This window comes from Phaseolus vulgaris, chromosome 2 (genome assembly GCF_000499845.2).
Source record: "Phaseolus vulgaris cultivar G19833 chromosome 2, P. vulgaris v2.0, whole genome shotgun sequence".
NCBI classification, from domain to species: domain Eukaryota; kingdom Viridiplantae; phylum Streptophyta; class Magnoliopsida; order Fabales; family Fabaceae; genus Phaseolus; species Phaseolus vulgaris.
The window spans coordinates 41866985-41886696 of NC_023758.2; the positions used below are offsets into that span (position 1 = coordinate 41866985).

The following is a 19712-nucleotide window of genomic DNA, read 5'->3' on the forward strand; positions in this document are numbered from 1 at the left end:
ATTTCCGGTAACTATGGTTTTTCAAATAAAAGGTTAAGGCCAGTTTTGGGATTTAGAAATTTGTGGGGGTGCAAGACGAAAAACGTAGAGGTGCAGGAAGAAGAAGCCTTAAAAGAAATGAAGAAAAAAATGGGTCTTGAAGATTGGGATCTCGACCCAAAAATATTGGAGGGTGTTTCTTTCTGCATCCCTACAATTTATTTTTCATACACCCTTACATTCATGTGAATTTGCAAAATTAACTTTAGGATTCTTAAAAGTTCCAAAGTCAGCACAGACCACTCTCCTTCTTTCTTCTCTGTATTTTCATAGGGCAATTTCTCATGTACCATATTAATTCTAACATGCCTCAATCTGTTATTATTGAAAATGATAAAAATATCATTTCTAAATGATGAAAATAACCTTACACAAAAGGAAGAGTGTACATAAAAATTACTTTCAAAACCTTTTTATTAAGAAATATTTCAGATTTTAATTTTTGGAGCACATTTTTGAATTTTGAAATTTTTTATCTGGAACACATTTTTAATTTTGTATTCTGAATTTTTTTGTCCAAAATGTATTTTTTTTATTTTTAAATTATATTTATTATTGTGGATTTTCAAATTTGGAATAAGGATAATTTTAGAATTTTGAAAAAATGATAGGGTGCAGATTATAATTATATGTTACAGAAAGAAATTGACTTTTCATAAACACCAGCAACAAGCAGTGAGAGTCCTTTATTTATGATTTTGATACGGCTTTAGTGAAGTACATACATATTTTATTCTGGAAAGTACATAATTATTTCGGATTATCCTTTTTTTGGAATAAATTTTTTTTAGTTCTGAACATTTTAGTTTAAAAGTTAAAAAAAATGTTCAGTTTTTTTTTCTTCTGGATTTCATATTCTAGAAAAAAATGTAACAACCTATTCCAGAATCACCCAAAATTATTAAGAGTAATTTGGGTTTTTCGGAAAATATAGGAGTGCAGAAAGAAAAATGTAGGGTGCAGGAAGCAAAATATAAAGATCCATGAAAAAAAATGTAGGGATGCAGAAGCAAACTGTAGGGGTGCAGGAAGAAATAACCCAGAACCTGTGGGCCCAGTGTTGTGATATACTAAATGCTTTTGTCAAAACGACATTGATAAAAAAAGACAGGGAAAAAGGTGGATAGGGCAAATGCAGTTGTGTTGGTAGAGAATGTCGTCAGAGAAGGAATCGGAGTCTCGGAAATTGGGTTCGGAGGAGATTTCGCGCGAATTCAAAACCCTAGTTAATTCCAGTGATCTTCACTACCTTAACCACCTGCAACACACCATGTGCGTGTCGTAATCCAGTTTCACTGCTATGCAATAATTCAGTTGAGGTGTGTGTGTGTTCGATCATTTTATTTATTGATCGATTGAGATTGTGTTTCAGATTGGGACGGTTGCAGGACAGCAATGCGGTGTTGTCGCATTTCAACGACTTCTCTCAACACTGTTTTGCTGAGATTTCCGGCGACATTGCTAGAAACACGCGCGTATTGAAGTCTGTCAAGTCTGACCTTGATTACATCTTTCAGAAACTCAGGTTTTTTTTATTTTTTTTTCTGTTCATTGTTGTGTGTTCTTTGTTTTGTCTATTGCTATTACTGCTTCATCTTTCATACATTGTTTTCGCATCTTCTACTTGTTGTTTGGATATTCGAGGCCAGCGGAACGAAGTGGTTTTATACCACGTCGTGTAGAATAAAATAGTCAGTGTGGTGTACTTTAGTTGTGAGATTCTTCCACCTAATGACTGATTTTTTGGGTTGGAACCTCCTCTTGTGCACAAGTCCTGACAAATTCTAAATGTGAGTTCTCCTTTCAGTAGGCAACTCTCATGAAAGTATCAATTGTTAAGATTTAAGCACAAGAGTGCCTAATATGAGGGTGGCTATATGCATGGAATGCCCTCTATGTCAAGTCGCCATACTAGAAATTTGGACGCCTTTTACAACCATTACCAATTCCTAACAGGATTTGTGGATGGATTTTAGGACTGGCTTACCCCACTTCCAAGGATAAATAGACATTCCAAGGATAGTGGATCACTTGTTGATCATTTTTATAAGTTGTCAAATTTCACTGCCTCAGACGTGACTCAGAGTATTGTGTTCGACTCTGATCCAGCTTTCATCAACCATCTGTTGCGTGAATTGTTTCAGCATTGTGGAACCAAGCTTTGTATGAATTCTGCCTACCATGGTTGTTAAGGATGTTGCAATAGTATTTAAGGGCCATGGCTACCATAAGCCCTCTTCATAGGGTCAGTTTTTGCCTTGGCTGAATATGCGCAATGGCATTTTGCTACATTTATGTCTCCATTTGCAGTCACAAAAGAACTCCTCCTTCCCTCTTGAATTATATACAGGCCAATTTTGCAATTGTAGTCGTGGATTCCTTCTTGTCTTCTGGAGAGGAAAAAAATGTCTTAGAAAGCTTAAGAAATTATAAAGAATTATGCTGACAAACAAGGAGATTTGTTGTCAACATTGTTCTTGGTCATTAGGTATGTAAAGTTGCAACCACATCATGAAAAGTTGGGTATTGTGTTCTTGTTGAAGGTAATTTAATATCATGAAGAAGTCAGACACAAAATGTTGTGACAAGATCAAGTTCAACAGCAGAATATAAGGCAATGAGACAATTGTATGCGACAATCAGGCAAAACATTACACATTGCATCTTGTCATAACTTTCATTAGAGGACCAAACATATTGGGATGAATTGTCATTTCATAAAGGAAAAAGTAGAGTTGAAGACATCTCCATTAGGTTTGTCAACTCTAGGAAACAATTCACTGACATATTCACCAAGTATTTAAGGAAACCTAGGATCAATTATATTTGCAACAAACTAGACATATACGACTTACATGCTCCAGCTTGAGGGAGAATGTTATAATTATAGAATTAAAAAACCGATCTTACATAATCAAACTTATCTAGAGTATTTATGTATTATAAGAGTATTTTTATTTATTTTTGTATCATATCTATGTTATTAATGAATATCAAAGCTCCTCTATTTATTGTAATGATTATTTTTTCTCAATATAAATAAAGTAATCCTACTGTCTTAGAAACACACGGTTTTTGCTCTATGTTTCTCTCTTTCCTAAAGTTTAACATGACACTTATAGACTCCAGTTTCACCTTGAGGACAAACTCTTGCCTCGAAGGATGGATAATAGGAGCAATGTCATTGGACCTATCAAGGATATTCAGCAAGCTGACAAAAATTCCAAATGAGACACTGCAGGGCTGAAATATGTGAAGGATTTTGCATGATTGTACATATGTCTAGGCTGTCTGGGAAAGTATGTGTTAATTAGGAATTGTTAGTCAAGAGTGGAATTGGATGATGGTCTCGCGGAGCTGTATATAGTGGTGGGATTGGGTGGAAAAATGACAAGGAAATAATATTGACAATCCTCATCCTATGCTTGTTCTTCTCTTTATCCTTGTGCATAATATTGTTCTGTTAGCATCAAATTAGAGGAAAGGAAAAAAAATATGGGATTCAGGAACGGAATGCATTTCATCAAGTTTCTTTATTTATTCTATTTTATTTAACAATTCAAGTAACAAGAACCTTGCATAATTTCACTGTTTCTTCCCTTTCAATTAATATACTAGTTTATAGATCTGCTAGTTAGTGGTTTGAATATCCCTATCTTATCGGAATTAGAAACTGGCTTTCTATTTAATCTCGATGTTAGTAAGTATGTGAAACATAGACTACAACTTCTCTGTTGTTCTTGTAAGGCGGATATGACCATATTAGTTTATCAATATAGGTCAAGTTATTCTTTTACTATTTTGAGTACGTAGCTACTGGTATCAGAGCGCTCACCAAAAGGGCCTGATTCTATATGGAGGCTTGGAGAGAATATGGCAACTAAGAATGTATTTGAACCACCAGTGATTCCAAGACACAAAGATATGAAGGCAAAAGGAGTTCAAAATAGTTAAGCAGAAAAGAAAGCCATTGAGAACGTAAGATTGAAAAATATGAAGGCAAACAATTATCTCTTCCAAGGTAATGATAGATGAATTCTAGAGATCATTTTGAACAAAGATGTGCCTAAAAGCATCTAAGACTCCTTGAAGGGGGATCACGTGAAGGGAAGAAAATCCTAAATAGTAGAGATGTGATATCATTAAGTGGGAGGCTGAGTCTGTCTCTAGGGTTATAAACATTTTGGGGGGAGCTTTTTCAAGTTTGTCCAAAAAAATTGTAGTCTCTCATTTGAGATGTTTTTTGTTGTAGGCAGTTAGTGTCAAACCACGATAAATTATGTGTCTATCAGTAATGGATTTTTTGCATGATCCTATCATCAATATTTGTTGTCTGCGAGGTTTTTCTTCTACATGTAGCAAGCCTAATGCCCAGCATTTAAGGAGGGGATAGAGATGCTGAAAGGGAAGTTTTTCAATAATCTTTTTTAACACACTTGCCATTGTTGACAAGCTACAACTCAATAAGGCAAAGATAGACGATGTTGTAGCCATTGAGAAAATACTAAGATCTATGATGCCTAGGTTAAATTATGTGATATGTTTTATTAAGGAATCAAGGGGATGAATTACAAAGCAGTGTTCTAGTATTTTTTTTGTCAATAATAAAAAATAAATAAAATTAAATACTTGGAGTGTTTCCGTGTACAAGAAATATCTCAGTCTTCTAGTATTGAGACGTTTGTTACTTTTTTCTTAGCATATGTCGTTAGTCGGTCGGTAATCCATTGAAGTTGGATTTGTTGCTGCAGTTTCTTGCACCTGTCAACTCATGTGCATCAAGGTGGTGGCACAACAATTTTCAGTGACACTAATTCTGAGTCCTCAAAGAATCCTTTTTTTCATTGCCAGATTTCACTTTCTTCGTCATCTCACAGGGGATGTAGTTGTCTAGTTAGTCCACCATCATAATCACGAACAATTTGCTGATATAATGACATGACCAATTATAGCATGATTTCCTTGTAAATCTTTGAGGTCTATTAGGACTGTGTGTTGGCCCAAATGAAAACTTAATAAATCTTTATTTGTTGAGGGAGAATATTAAATTGTTAATATTTGAATTAGTTTTTACGTTGAACCTTAAGATATGATTTATTGCATCCCTATCTTCTAGGAATAAGATATTGGCTTCCTTGTTATTCTCCGTTGTCGAAGACTGTTATATTAGTTTTTCTATAGCTTAAATTTTTTTCTCCAACTATTTTTTAGTACCTACATGTAAAGATGGCCTAATTTGAAGATGATAGTTGAGAGAACGGAGGAAGAAACAAATGGATGATTTTATTTTATATTTTGAATGAAGTATTATTGTGAAGGAACGTGTGTCAGATATGAAGTCCTTTGTGTGTTGTGCTCTACCTAACATCTTAAGTCTTCGGGAAATTTCTTTCATATGTTCATGTGGTACACTTTTCTTGTGTATGAAAATCTTTAGAGAGATATTCATGTGATGTGAGAGGGCTCCTTCCTCATTGGATACGCTCCTAGGGAATTGGCAACCGTTCTTCTGATTAACATCAAAGGGGCTTTTAATGGAGACGGGCATGCTGTACCCTCTGTCTAATAGAAGAAGAAACTGGCCTTTTCAAGTCATAACCAATTCCTCAGATATGTATCTTCAGTTACAAAAAAAAAAACACTTTTTTTCTGTGTGATGGTTGCTGTGGTTGGTTTCCATGGAAACCATGAATGTCTCCTCTAGTCAGTTCTCTCTCTATACTCCATCTAAGGCCTTTATCTTTTGTCTCAAGCAAACCAAGTTTATAATCTACATCTGTCTCACGATTAACTTGAATTTCAATGATGTCCCAAATACATAGCTTACAATAGTACATAGATTTAGTTCAATTGTTGTAAGAGTACTGTATTTGTCTCACGATTCTCATGTTTTTGTCATTTAGTACTGTATTTTTTGCTTTCAACACTTCCTCGTTTATGGACTTGATCTGGCTTGACAATTAGCTAGCTGGTGAGTAGCTTCAAAAACCAATCGACAGTTACGATTTTAGACAAAATTGGCAAATATAATTGAGTAAAATACTAATTCCTATTGTTGTGTTTATTGACATCATATGTACACAAAGACTGTGTCTTTTTTTTGTGTTCCCTTCCTCCTATAATGGTAATTATCAAACTTTTTCGTTGTGTAATAACAAGTGCTGAATGATGAAACAAAATTTTCACTCAGTTGCTTAGGGTTTTTGTAAACAATCCTAGGATGGGTTTGAAACATGGTGATTGAGAATGTTGAAGATAAAAAGTATTTAGTGAGGACAATGATGTATTGGTGACGCCAGGAAATGGTGAAAGAGAACCAAGTAAACAACAGTAGGGGTGAATCCAAATTTGTCAGCAAATGCTGAAGGTGGCTTTCTAATAAATGAAGAGATGGAAGTGGTGATGACTACGGAATTAGGTCTTTAATTTCTTAGAAGCACAATTTCTATTTCTCACAAGTATTGAGTAAAATCTTATTCTAGATTGCTAGTATCTACATTGATAAATGTATAATAATGTGTATCCCAACTCACCCACACATCTTTATTTCTTGTGACTTATTTTCTTGTTTGGGCCCTCGCAGGAGTATGAAGTCAAAAGTTATGGCAACTTATCCTGACGCATTTCCTCAAGACTCAATGGGCGAAATGATTGATGATAAGAGACCAGATCTTGAAATGCCCAAGTAACTAACGTTATCAGAAACACCATTAGAACAATATATGAAACTGTTGCTTTCATTACACTTATTAATCTTGGTTGCTGGTAAATTATTGATTTCTTTACTTTAATTTGATGCTCCTAATAAATTTACGAATAGTACAATAAAATGCTTTAAATAAAATTTTAGGATCAAAAGTAATAATAGGACAATTTGTTTTTTAAAGGTCTTGCCTTATTTATGAATAAAACAATTTAACACTATTCCTTTAAAATATTCACTTAAAAACAAAAAGTCTACGGCATATTCCTATAAAATAGTTTCAATCTTTAAACTTTATTTTAAATTCGAGCATTCTCCATTCTAAAATTTCGGAACATAGGACTGTCAAAAATCAGATGGCTCTACGCCAATTTCAAATATACACAAGAAACGTAAACCATATATATATACAAGGCAAAACCACGTTAACCATATATAAACAAGGCAAAACCACGCACAAATTATTTTCGTATTTCCGTAGTAATAATCCTCGGTGCTAAATTTTTTTCTAAAATAACTTTTCATTTGCTCACACAACAGAGCTGAAGTAGATTTTGAGAATAATAACATAACATCAAAACCACAATTTTGGTTTTAATTGAAGTAATTATAAATCATTGAGACTCTGGAAGCAATTAAATCATCGCTGAGACTATATAAATTGAAAATGAAGAAAAAATCTAACAAGGAAAAAAAATGAAACTAAACAATATGGTGACCTTCATAAGCCAGAAAACACCCTATTACATAACAGATTGTCCACAAATATAATTCTTTCTCCAGTATGCCCATGTCAATCATCAGATAGAAAATAAACAGACTAAATTAAGACGAAAACTTAAAAGCATAAAAGCCAACTATATTTCAGTATTTCCCACCTTGCTTCTACCCCTGTTGAAAGAAACAAAGAAAGCTGCTCTGCAACAAAGTAGATCTAAATTTACAAGACAGGAACAACCAACCAAGTAAAAGAAAGGAGAAAAGGCAAAGAGAGAAGGATAAAAAGCCCGAACAAAAACCAAAAAGATAAGCATCTTAGGCAGAAAACCTAAAACCCAAAAACCCTAGGAGTAAAGACTGTTAGGAGCTAACCACTGTAAACAAAACCCAATGAGAAGGGATTGGTGCTAGAATTCTATGAACTAACTCCGCCCAGCCAATCTCAATATACAGATCTTTATCTTCACTAGGCAACCAATCACTATCTTCAGACTGCAAGAGAAGGCAAGACAGATCAAATGAGGCGGAACCCAGTTGCTGAGAAATATATTCCTAAGAACCAATATTTGCATTGGACCGCCTTCTTCAGACACTAGAGCTTAGCAACCATTAGCAATCCCATTGCTGCCCAACACAACCTTACTCTCAGAAACTACTGGTTTAGCACCCTTTGGGGCATCTCCAGTTTTTGAAACAGATCCATTCTCGGCAACTTTCTGGTCATCACCATCCTTTTCAACAAGGTTAGACTCCTTGAGCAATTCTGATTCAGACTTTTGAATATTAACTTCACCGTTTATCTCAACCTTCTCATCAGTAGGTTTCCCTTCCCACACCTACATTAATAGACATGACAAAATAATCATCAGCACACAATCTAATAATTTCACACAACTAAATTAGATGAAATATCACTTGCCTGCTTTGGGTATTGTTGCTTTGCTTTCTTTTCCAAAATAGTCTTCTGACGGGCCTCATAAAATCCAAAATCATCCAGAATGCATGTCTTACTGGTATATTCCTTAAAGATTTTGATTAATTTCAGCCCGGGCTCCAACATTACCTGCATGCATGAATAAACTTGGTTGATCAGATTAAAGTAAGGGACGCTACTAAAAGGAACTGACAACTAAATGAGCAGCACATAATTACCTCTTGGGTATCCCGACTGTTTGTGACAGGTTTGTTCTCATTGTTGTCCAATGTAATGTGCCTCAACAAATTATTAGGAACATCCTTAACAATGTGCCACTTGAGGGGAAAACAACCATTCCACTTGTCTTGCTGCCAATATTCAACACTCTTATTAAAATCAACAGAACCAACCATTTCAGCAAGCCCGACAAATTGTCCACTGGTATTAACCTGCATAAAAATACACAACGAATTAGATTAAATTTACCATACAAGAAAATACAAAAAGGCCAACACCATACACAGAGATGCTTACTGAGAAGAATAGGAATACTGGGCAGCCGCCAGGCTTCTGCTGCGCCTCCTGGTATGCAGCATCAAGCTTCTTATTGCCATTTTGTGTACTGGCCCACACGTTGTATTTAATGCTCTTGTGAATATCATCCTCGCTGTAAGACTTGATGACAAAAAATTTGGCATCAGCATATTCCTCTGGAAAATCAGCTTTATTATATAGATCTCGATCAGGAACGGTACTGGTCTTGTCTTTCTCCTCATCTGTACCAAGAGTTGCTGGTAAATTCTGCCCTTTGACTGCTAGAACAGTTGGTGCAAAAGTCTTTTGGTTCTTGCCACCCTTCGCCCTAGGTCCTCTGTTCAGCTCATTCAAACCATCTACATTCTCATTGCCATAGCCAAAGTACCCACCACTTCTTCCCCTAGTTTTGTATTTGCTGTCAACAGCTAACCAAGTCCTGCCATTAGTGCGAGTATCATACCCATGTGTTCCATAACCCATTCCAGATCTGACAGTGCTCCCATATTGACCATATAACTTGTTTGGATACATCCTATTTATAAAGTTATGGGTGGCTCCCATGGCAGGCATTGGTCTCGGATGGTGCAAGCCCTGACAAAACATAACATGGGTATAAATAACCATAACAGCAGTCAAGGTACACAGGAATTTATCAAAGTAAGCAGAACTTTAACTGGTGGACCACGCAAAAAAAAACATTAGGCTCGATAACAGTTGAGTATAACAAACTAACAAAAACTTCAAAATATTGTGCATACCATAAATTGAGAGTTAGGGCGAAAAGTCTGGTTCCTAGAAGCACTGTTGTTGCCACCTGATATTGAAGGAGTGATAGCTGTGCTACTCACGGGCCTTGGCTGCCCATCTGAAAATAGTGGGGCATCTAGCCATGGGATTGGTGAGCGTACTCCATCAAAACCAAATCTTGGATCCTGATAACCTGAAGTTGGACCACGACCTGGCATAGCAACCCTTTCATTTGAAGCTTTGGAACTATAAGATGAATTCTGATTGGCCTGTTTAACAGGAGCAACAGAATTATTACCTTTAGTATTGCCACCGTTTGCGACACCATTAGAATTTCCATTGGCTGCCTCAACAGGGAGAGTCTTTTGATCAGCAGCGACAGAGGTAGAAACCTCACCCTGAGGAAGGACAGCGGGAGTAGGTGTGAATGGCGCACTTGTTGGTGTTAACGGTTGAAAATAGGGAGGATACTGGTAGTGTTGAGGCCCGTACAACTGGCCATCATTTCCCATGGTTGGTACTGGAGACCCTGCTGGGGAATATGGGCCATACGGAGCATATCCATATCCATGGTGATAAACTAGAGACCCATTATCCCCATAAACTCCCTGACAAAATCAAAAAATAGAGTAGATAAAAGCATTAGCAATTGGATCAAAAGGGCTGCAGATGGAAGAAAACGGGAATGTAAAAATTCTCACCGAAGTCATCTCAACTCCTTCCGAATTCACATATCTGGAATAATCATCCCACTCGTTACCAGTTCCATCATAACCTGCAATGAACCAAACCATTTAGCTTGCATGAGAATTATATAGTGCAGTAACAAAACTCACTAACAAGGAATCCATGTCGTTTGTTTGCAGTATTTACCCATAAACTTACCACCATAATAATATGCAGTAGACGGATAACCATTTGGTAGGTAACACATAGCAGGATCAATAAAATCCAACACTGGGGTCACAGACCGTTCGTATGACGGGATCTGGCCATTAGCACCATTTCCTGAATCAACTGATCCATACTGATTCCCAGTGGCCTACACAATTGAACAAATCAACTCAGCATACAATTCACTAACAGAACACAGCAAACAGATGCAAACATCTCATTTAACATATCAAAAGCTATACTACTGTTTACAGTGAGTCAAATCGTGAAATTTATATAACAAACATAAAAACACACAAGATTTTACCTTCTTGGTAGGTTCAGGCATCTCCAAGGGCTTTGGCTGAGTTTCTAGCGATAGCTTCTGCAGCAAATCAGTTGCTTCTGTAGCAAATCAGTGAAGGAACACAAAAAACCTCCGGAAAAATCAAAGTATTCAACAACGAAAAAACCTAAAACTCGTCACACATACAACAAAATTCCAAAAGAACTCAAACCCTCAATACCCAACAACTCAAACGAGTCAATTTAGACCGCAAAGTCAACACCGTAAAAAACTCAAGCATACAAAAACCCCATCATGCAGCCATCACAAATCAGCAAGCAGAACACCAAACCCTAAAAGATCAAAGCCCAAAAATTAGGTTTAGAAACGAATACGCAACAGATCCAATCAGCGATTCACCAGAACAGATCAAGAAAGCAAACACGAGATATAAATTGCATAAAATAATAAGGATACGATCCGCAGGATTAGCAACGGTAGCCATCTCAAATCAAGCACGAGATCTGGTGCTCCTTGCGTGACAGAAGCGAGAAACGGAAGCCCTAAATCCGAATCGAAATCGAGGGTTTAAGCCCCAAAATCGAAGAGTCGAGAAAACCCTAAAGGGAGCGAAACAGAGAGAGAAAGAAAGAGATAGAGAGAGAGAGAAGAGGGGGAAAGAGAAAAAAATAGAGAGAGAACAAAACACAACACAACACACAACGGGTCTCGCAGCCGCCAAGGGTTTGGGTTTTTGGGGAGAGAGGGTTTTGCTCTTCCAAAAGCAGTGATTCAAATAGCACCACCACGCTCTCTTTTCGCACTCTCCTCTCTCACCCGCGGGTCACTCCGTGATCTCATTCCCCCTCTCTGATTCGCCCATCTCTACACGTGGCGCTCCCCCATTCGATCTCCCTTTTCTAAATTATTTTCCCTCTCGCGTCATCATTGGTCTGTCGCACTCGCTTGGTAGAGTCTTCTAGTGACTTTAGAAACTCCCCTTGTGAATCTTGTAGATGCGGGGTTTGGGCAAAAGATGGAAACCCTAATTAGAAAATGACAGAAATGTCCTCGTCCAGCTGTACTTGTGGTAACCCTTCTTCGGTTTTTTCTTTGCCTCCTTCTGTCATGTGCTCCACCACACATACTCTTCAAATTCATTTCGAGTTTATCAAAACAAAACAAAAAAACAAATAATTATTATTATTTTTCTTAAATAACCCTATTTTTCCTTTCAATTAATACAATGCTTTTTTTTTAGTTTTAAGAATTAAATAAAATAAAATAACTATTACTATTAAATAATAATTAATAATTTACATGCCTTGGAAGATTAAGCGTAGTAGGTAACTTCGATATTAAGATACCACTTTTTCAATGCTATTTGTTGGTCAAAATTAGGAAGAGAAAAAAAGATAGATATAAGATCGTCGTTTAATTTAATATTATTTGGTAGGATAATAAGATAACTATTGATTACAATAGTTATGTAAATTTATTTTATTTGATAAGTATTGGCTAAAGAGAATAAATAGTATTTTAACTTTCCATCAAAATTAATAAAAACATGTGTTGAAAAATAATGTAGATATTCGTTCTTGTTTCATTGAATTTCAATAACATCCCTTCACATCATTAACTTGAAAGCAACCTTACCTTTCATGTTTTCAGTAAAATTGAAGCAGGATTTGCACTGAAAAATAAAACCATGACATTTTAGAAAATAACTTACTTTTTAAAAATAACATTTTAGAAAATAATGCTTTGTTATAATGTTTTTTTCAACTTTTTTATAAAACAAGAATTATTAAATAGCACAAATTAAAAAATTAAAAATAATTAGTTACTATATTTACTAAATTAAATATTATTTTAGAGATTAAAATATTATTAGTATTTAAAATAATTTTTATTATTAAAAAATATTTATAAAATAATTTTTTAGTTAATAGTTAGATAATAATTTATAATTTTTTATTAATAATATAAACTAATTTAAATATCAATAATCTTTTAACTTATAAAATAGTTTATAATTTAATTCAAAAATAACTAATTATTTCAATTTTTAAAATAATTTTTATTTAACAATATTCTTCTTGTAGTGAAAAAAATACGTTTATAGATTTAATTTTTTTGGGATAAGACAAAAATTTAATAAAAATTATTGTTACTCTTATCAGATCATTGATGTTGTAATAAACTAATGATTTCACAAAAATAATGCATTACTTGTATTTTCTATTATATGGAAAATATTAGTGTAACATTATGTTTTTATATCATGTTTATTATATAAATTAATGAGTAAACGTTATTAAAAAAATGTGGTGCATTTTTTGTAGATACTACTATCAAATTTAATATTGATTATTCTTGTAATCGATGTAAAAAAATACTATATTTGTTGAATAATAAATCAATGAAATATATATTTTTTACACTGTGGTAAAAGTAACTAATGTGGTTGGCATAACATGAACAATATCAATAATTATTGTAATCGAACTAGAAAATATATATTATATGAATTTCTTGTTCAATCTATGTAAATGTCATTGGTTAAGGCACCAACTCGTGTTTCTTTTTTTTTTCTTCGTGAAAAATTGTATTCTTCATACTTTAAAACAAAAGTGTTTTTTTTTCTACTATCTAACAAAATTTGTTCTTTGAGTCATTAGGTTGGACATCTTACATGAATTATAAATAAGATTAATTTACAATATATTAGTAAAAATAATCATCATTTTACTAAGTCAATTTCATACTATGGAGTTAAACTTAAATTTTAATTCTTAATATAATACCAAAATTAATTAGATTTCTTGGTATATTGTGTCACTCACAATCGAATCATTCACAAATATATAGTCACATGCTCGAGGTATACATACCTCGATGTGAGTATGAGAGAGTATTAAAGATCTCACAATGATTAGAAATCAAGTCAATTTATAATATATAAATGAAAATGGAGTGTGGTGGTGGTGGTGTCAATTTTGTCTTCTTTTAGTGTACTATAGTTGTTTCTAGAAAACCCTTTTGAAGTATATGAAGTATTATCATAAATTTGCATTTAAAATTAAACATAGTATTATTCACGAGTAGGAGTTTTGTTATTCTATTTTAATTAAATATTTTTTTGTTTAAAGTAAAAAATAAAAAATGATTATATTACATAGAATGTGACACGTTATACATTCATTATTAGCAAAACAAATATGAAATGTATTTCATTCTACATGCGTTACTCTTTGTAGTTTAGAGGAAATGTGGTATTCCACATCGGTTATAATTAGTAATCAATATTTATATGAATTTCTCCTTATAGTTAGTGTAGAATGCCACAATCTACATCGGTTATTAATCAAATTATAATATCTTTATAATTTCTATATTAGTTGTTGACCAGTCTATAATATCTTTATAATTTCTACACCGGTTACTGAACTACTAAACTGAACTGATGTTAAGTGTCAAAATAACTGATGGAATAAGTCTTTATTAAGAAACATAACGAATGTATTATCAATAAATTATTTTATCAATTAAACAAAATTTAATATTTTCTAAAAAACATAATTTTTATAATTTATGATTTTCAAATGTGAAAAACTGTTTATTGTGTTAAACAGACTCCAACGGTTAGTAATAAGTATAAAAAAATTATCTAATTATATTTTGATAAATTATTGATATGTTCATAAAATATGTTTTACTTATTTTATTTATTATTATAACTAGTTTAATGTACATTTAAAAAAAAATACATTGGAACTTGATAATTACTTTATTTTTTTCTCTTTTTATCATTATCACTTTTCTCATTGTCTTGTTACTCTTTTTTTTCATATTAATCATTATTGTTAATGTATTAGTGCATAAAACGTATACTACAACGACTTTCTAGGCTGGTCAAACGAAAATCGGTGTAAACAAAAATGTGGTGCCATTTTTGTAAATATATGGTGCATATTGCATCGATTTGATAGTCCAACAAGTGTAATATACTGGTCTAAGACTTAAATTTGTTTAAAACTCTTTTTTGTGTTACCATGGTATATTATACCCCGGTTAAATAGTCCAATCGGTGTAATATACCAGACTCACAAAAAAAAGTTAAGAAAAAGCTTAGGTGAGAGCGTGGTATATTACACCAGTTAGTTAGCCCAACCAGTGTAATATACCACGCTCTCACTTAAGCTTTTTTAAACCTTTTTTTTATTGTGAGTCTGGTATGTTACATCGGTTGGGACATCCAATCGGTGTAATATATGGTGCCTAGAACAAGGAAAAAAATTAACTTTGGACAGCATATATTACACTGGTTGGGTGGCCCAATCGGTGTAATATGTACCATTTTGAGTAAAAAAAAAGTATACCAGTTATTACTAAAATCTGATGTATTATATATTCTCTAAACCTATTTTCAAGTTCGTGCCTCACTGCTCATTCGCGATACTATTTTTTTTGCTCCTTTGTCTTTCACCGTCGTTGCTCCTTCGTGCTCTCATTCTCCATTCTTTTCCTTTGTTTTCATTCTTGCTTCTTTGCTACTCCTGTGTGCCTCCATTTTTCTTCCTCCACTGTTGCCCTCAAATTCATTAATCTCCTATTTGTTCACCACCCCTTCAAAAATTTATTTCTTCTCGCGACCACCACTCTTGCTCTTCGGTGCCATCGTTGTTCCTCTTCGGTGTCACCGTTCTTCCTCTTCGTTGTCACCAATCCTTTCGTCGTTGTGCCTCCATTATCACACCACATTGCCTTTGTTTTGTGGCAATAACTCATTTGTTCACGCTCCAAGGTGAGTTTTTTTATTTTTCAAATTTGTAATTTTATTTTTAATTTGTAATTTGTAATTTTAATATTAGTTTTAATTTTAATTTTAAATTTAATTTTAGTTTTAATTTTAATTATTAATATAGTTTAATTATTTTTATAGATCATTTTTTTCTGCTTGGTTTCACTACCACCGCCACAACTCATCAATTCACGCTCCAAGTTAGTTTTTTTATTTTCAAACATATTAATTTTAAATTTAATTATTAATTTAGTTCACAATTATTTATATAAATGATTAGTTTTATTTGTATTTTAAATATATTGTATTATGTTGAACGTCTTAGTATTAGATTAGGGGGTGATCGACCCTCAACAAACTGTAATGTGTTTTATAATGTATTGTGTTTGGAATATAATGTTGTTTTAATTTTTATATGTTGAACGCTTTGGTATTGGGTTCGGGGGTGATCGTCCCTCGACAATTTGTATTTTGTTTACATCAACTAAAATTAGTTGATATCGATAGATTAGTTTTTATGATATTGATCAATATTCTAATATACATTCTGAAGAGGAGGACATGATTCGTGACACTATAGAAGATAAATTCCAGGAAGCACATATGTGTGATTCATTAAAAGATAATTTCAAAACACCTTTTTATCTCGGTTGTTCAAGTTTCACACGTTTGTCAACAGTATTAAAATTAATTAATACTAAGGCAAGAAATGGGTGGACCGATAAAAGTTTCACTGAGTTGCTCGAGTTGTTGCATGAAATGCTTCCAAAAGATAATACATTGTTAACCTGTCATTATGAGGCAAAGAAGATATTGTGTCCGATGGGTATGGATTACGAAAGAATACATGCATGTCCCAATGATTGCATATTGTATTGCAAAAAGTTTGAATTATTGCACAAGTGTCCAAGATGCAGAGTATCACAATACAAAGTGAAGGATGATGATAGTGAGGAAGATTATGTGAAAAAGGGTCCTCTTACAAAAGCATTATGGTATCTTCCAATCATTCCGCTATTTAAATGTTTGTTTGTCAATGTTAATGATGCAAAAAACCTCAAGTGGCGTGCAAATGGAAAAAAAATTTGATGGATTGTTACGACATGTTGCCGATTCACTGCAATGGAAGAAAATTGATTATTTGTTTCTTGAGTTTGGGATTGATCTAAGAAATCTTAGACTTGGTCTTGCAACAGATGATATGAATCCTTATGGTAATTTTAGTAGCAAACATAGTTTGTGGCCCGTGTTAGTCATTATTTATAATTTGTCGTTTTGGTTGTGTATGAAGAGAAAATATATGATGTTGTCTATGATGATATCAGGACCAAGACAACCTGGAAATGACAATGATGTTTACTTAAGTCCATTGATCGAAGACTTTAAGCTTTTATGGGATCAAGGAGTTGAAGTATTTGATGCATATGAGAAGGTCAAATTCAATTTGGGGGCATTGTTATTTTGTAAGAAATTATGTAAATTAATTTCTATAAAGTGACTCACATGACTTAGAGTTTGGGCTTTGGGCCCAAATATGATTTAATAATAATAATAGAATTAAAGGCCCATTGGTTAATGTGAGAAATATATATCTGATGATATACCTAATGAAAACCTACATCTGATGGAGATTGGGTACTAAAGGCTATAGGGTTCTGTCTCTGCAAATAATAGTTGTCTCACTGTTAACCATCACGAAAGTGTGTGACAAAAACGGAATTGCAAGAGATAAATTGGGATAAAGGAGATAAAGTAACTGCTCAATTAGGATCACTCATGGATTAAGGTAAGTGTCTATTCCTTCTTGATTGTATGAGAATCATGATATGATAAGATCTATTTGTGAACATAATTGCATGTGTTCAATTTACGTTTATTCATGTTTAAATTTACATATTTTGCACCATTAACGATTTTTCAACATATGAGAAATTGAGTGGTTATAGTGTTAAAGGACATAATGCTTGCCCGATATGTGAAGAGAACACAAATTACCATGAGGAAAACTTCTTACATTGGGCATCGAAGGTTTTTTAAGCGTAATCACCCTTATCATAGGTTAAAGAGAGCTTTTAGTGGATCTCAAGAGGAAAAAATTGCACCTCCACCCTTAACTGGCAAGGAAGTGCACGACCGAGTTTGCAATGTGAATATGACTTTTGGAAAAACACATAAGAAAAACATTATGAAAAACATTTGGTAGAAGAATTCCATACTCTTTGAACTTCCATACTGGTTAAAGTTAGATGTTAGACATTGCATAGATGTAATGCATGTGGAAAAAATGTTTGTGATAGAATAATTGGCACGTTGTTGAATATTAAAGGAAAGACGAAAGATGGTATAAATGCTCGTAAAGATTTAGCTGAGATGGGTGTTAGCCTGGAGTTGCAGCCACAACCACATGGTAAACGAACATATTTCCCTTCAGCATGTCATAACTTGTCAAAATCTAAAAAAGTTAAGTTTTTGCAGGTGTCTGCAGGGAGTTAAAGTACCACAAGGATACTCTTCAAATATTAAAAGTCTTGTGTCGATGCAAGATTTGAAACTTGTGGGCTTAAAATCTCATGATTGTCATGTTCTCATGCAAGACCTTCTCCCAGTTGTTATTCGTGGAATTTTACCAAAAAATGTTAGACAAGTGATCACTCGCCTATTCATCTTCTTTAATGCTATTTGTAGAAAAGTTATTGATCCTAATAGCTTGGATGAATTAGAAAACGAAGTTATCATTATCTTGTGTTAACTAGAGATGTATTTTCCTCCTTCATTCTTTGACATCATGGTTCATCTAATTGTTCATTTAGTAAGGGAAATTATAATATGTAGATCCATTTTTTTTACATTGGATGTACCCAGTTGAGCGATGCATGAAGATATTCAAAGGGTATGTGAAGAATTCGTACATTCCAGAAACATCTATTGTTGGGAGATACATTGTCGAGGAAGCAATTGAGTTTTGTACAGCATATATGTTAGAAGTAGAAGCCATAGGAGTTCCAAAGTCCAGGCATCAAGCAATGTGTGAAGGTAAAGGCACACGAGGTGTGAGGGTGGTTCAAAAAGACCAACAAGAAGTTCTTCAAGCACATTTGTATATTCATGAATCACATCACTCATATTTATATTAAAATGCAGGTATGTAAATCAAATAATTATGAACATGGAATTTTTTTTATACTTATGGTTTCCTTGAACCTCAATCCATACAGAAGTTTGAGAATAAAAAACTTGATTGTCAGACTTACATTCAAAGATGGATTCAGACATAAAGAAAAAAAAAATATTTTGCTCCTTTTATAAATGAGTAGGTAAAACTTGTTACATTTAAAGTTTACGTAATTATAAAAATGACTAATGAAATGTTTTACACTAGGTCTCATTGACAATTGATGCTTATTTGCCTCATAGACAACATTGTTGTCTAATTTTGTTCACTACATAGGAAGTTGAGTCAAGATATGAAAACTACAGTACAAAAGTATGTTATTGTAAATTATATAATTTCTTGTGAATTACTAATGTTTTTTCTCTTTTTAGTGCAATCAATATATGCAGTGTCTTAAGGGGTAGGTCCACTTCATCATCACAAAATCTACGTTGGATTTATCCTAAGGTTATTCACTTCTTCATTAAAACTACTAGGTTTTACTTTTTTAAGTTCAATTAAATTAATTGTTACTTATATTTCACAATAGTGCAATAAGTAACAAGGGGACTTTGAATGTGGTTATTATGTGATACATTGGATGTGGACCACAGCACGTGTGAGGATTGTAAACTCTTGGGGGCAGGTATTATGTGATTTTAAATGCTCTAACTTCTCATTATGGATATTTAAAGTTAGTATGAACAATAATATACTCTTACATTTCTCAACTTTTTTAAGATTATGAGCCACTAAGCACGTAGAGTCTTGAAGAAATTCTTCATGAATGGGCCAAGTACTTTCTACAAATTAGGAATCAAAACATACAATGATTTGTAACTTTCTAACATATGTACATTTTCATTATATGTAAATTATGCAATTTTGATTAGTTTTAATATCAATCTTTATATTTCTCTACATATATAAATCAAG

General features: G+C 33.5%; 2 protein-coding genes across 3 annotated transcripts; one reads left to right on the top strand and one right to left on the bottom strand.

Annotated features, from left to right (window-relative positions):
* The first annotated feature begins 1127 nt into the window (after positions 1-1127).
* Positions 1128-6830, top strand: LOC137812223 (kxDL motif-containing protein LO9-177). Its single transcript, XM_068614144.1, has 3 exons — positions 1128-1311; positions 1412-1564; positions 6623-6830. Exons 1-3 carry the CDS (start codon positions 1193-1195, stop codon positions 6726-6728), a joined length of 378 nt encoding a protein of 125 aa, XP_068470245.1. The 5' UTR covers positions 1128-1192; the 3' UTR covers positions 6729-6830.
* Positions 6831-7439: 609 nt separating this feature from the next.
* Positions 7440-11824, bottom strand: LOC137812222 (YTH domain-containing protein ECT4-like). 2 transcript variants are annotated; one of them, XM_068614143.1, is made up of 10 exons: positions 11299-11824; positions 10864-10940; positions 10548-10704; positions 10364-10437; positions 9961-10270; positions 9674-9873; positions 8913-9506; positions 8615-8827; positions 8382-8525; positions 7440-8298 (listed from the first exon to the last, which is right to left on the bottom strand). In XM_068614143.1, exons 1-10 carry the CDS (start codon positions 11324-11326, stop codon positions 8062-8064), a joined length of 2034 nt encoding a protein of 677 aa, XP_068470244.1. In that variant the 5' UTR covers positions 11327-11824; the 3' UTR covers positions 7440-8061. The 2 variants fall into 2 exon arrangements, with proteins under 2 accessions (XP_068470244.1, XP_068470243.1); XM_068614142.1 differs by having other exon boundaries at positions 9674-10270; positions 11299-11781.
* Positions 11825-19712: the final 7888 nt, after the last annotated feature.

What these genes read in the sequence shown, in the direction of transcription:
- LOC137812223 (XM_068614144.1), top strand. Translation starts at nt 1,193, where the DNA reads ATGTCGTCAGAGAAGGAATCGGAGTCTCGGAAATTGGGTTCGGAGGAG. An exon ending in AACCACCTGCAACACACCAT is followed by an intron (nt 1,312 to 1,411) that starts GTGCGTGTCGTA and finishes ATTGTGTTTCAG; the next exon opens with ATTGGGACGGTTGCAGGACA. An exon ending in TACATCTTTCAGAAACTCAG is followed by an intron (nt 1,565 to 6,622) that starts GTTTTTTTTATT and finishes GGGCCCTCGCAG; the next exon opens with GAGTATGAAGTCAAAAGTTA.
- LOC137812222 (XM_068614142.1), bottom strand. Translation starts at nt 11,326, where the DNA reads ATGGCTACCGTTGCTAATCCTGCGGATC. An exon ending in TGCCTGAACCTACCAAGAAG is followed by an intron (nt 10,705 to 10,863) that starts GTAAAATCTTGT and finishes TCAATTGTGTAG; the next exon opens with GCCACTGGGAATCAGTATGG. An exon ending in AGCAACAATACCCAAAGCAG is followed by an intron (nt 8,299 to 8,381) that starts GCAAGTGATATT and finishes CTATTAATGTAG; the next exon opens with GTGTGGGAAGGGAAACCTAC.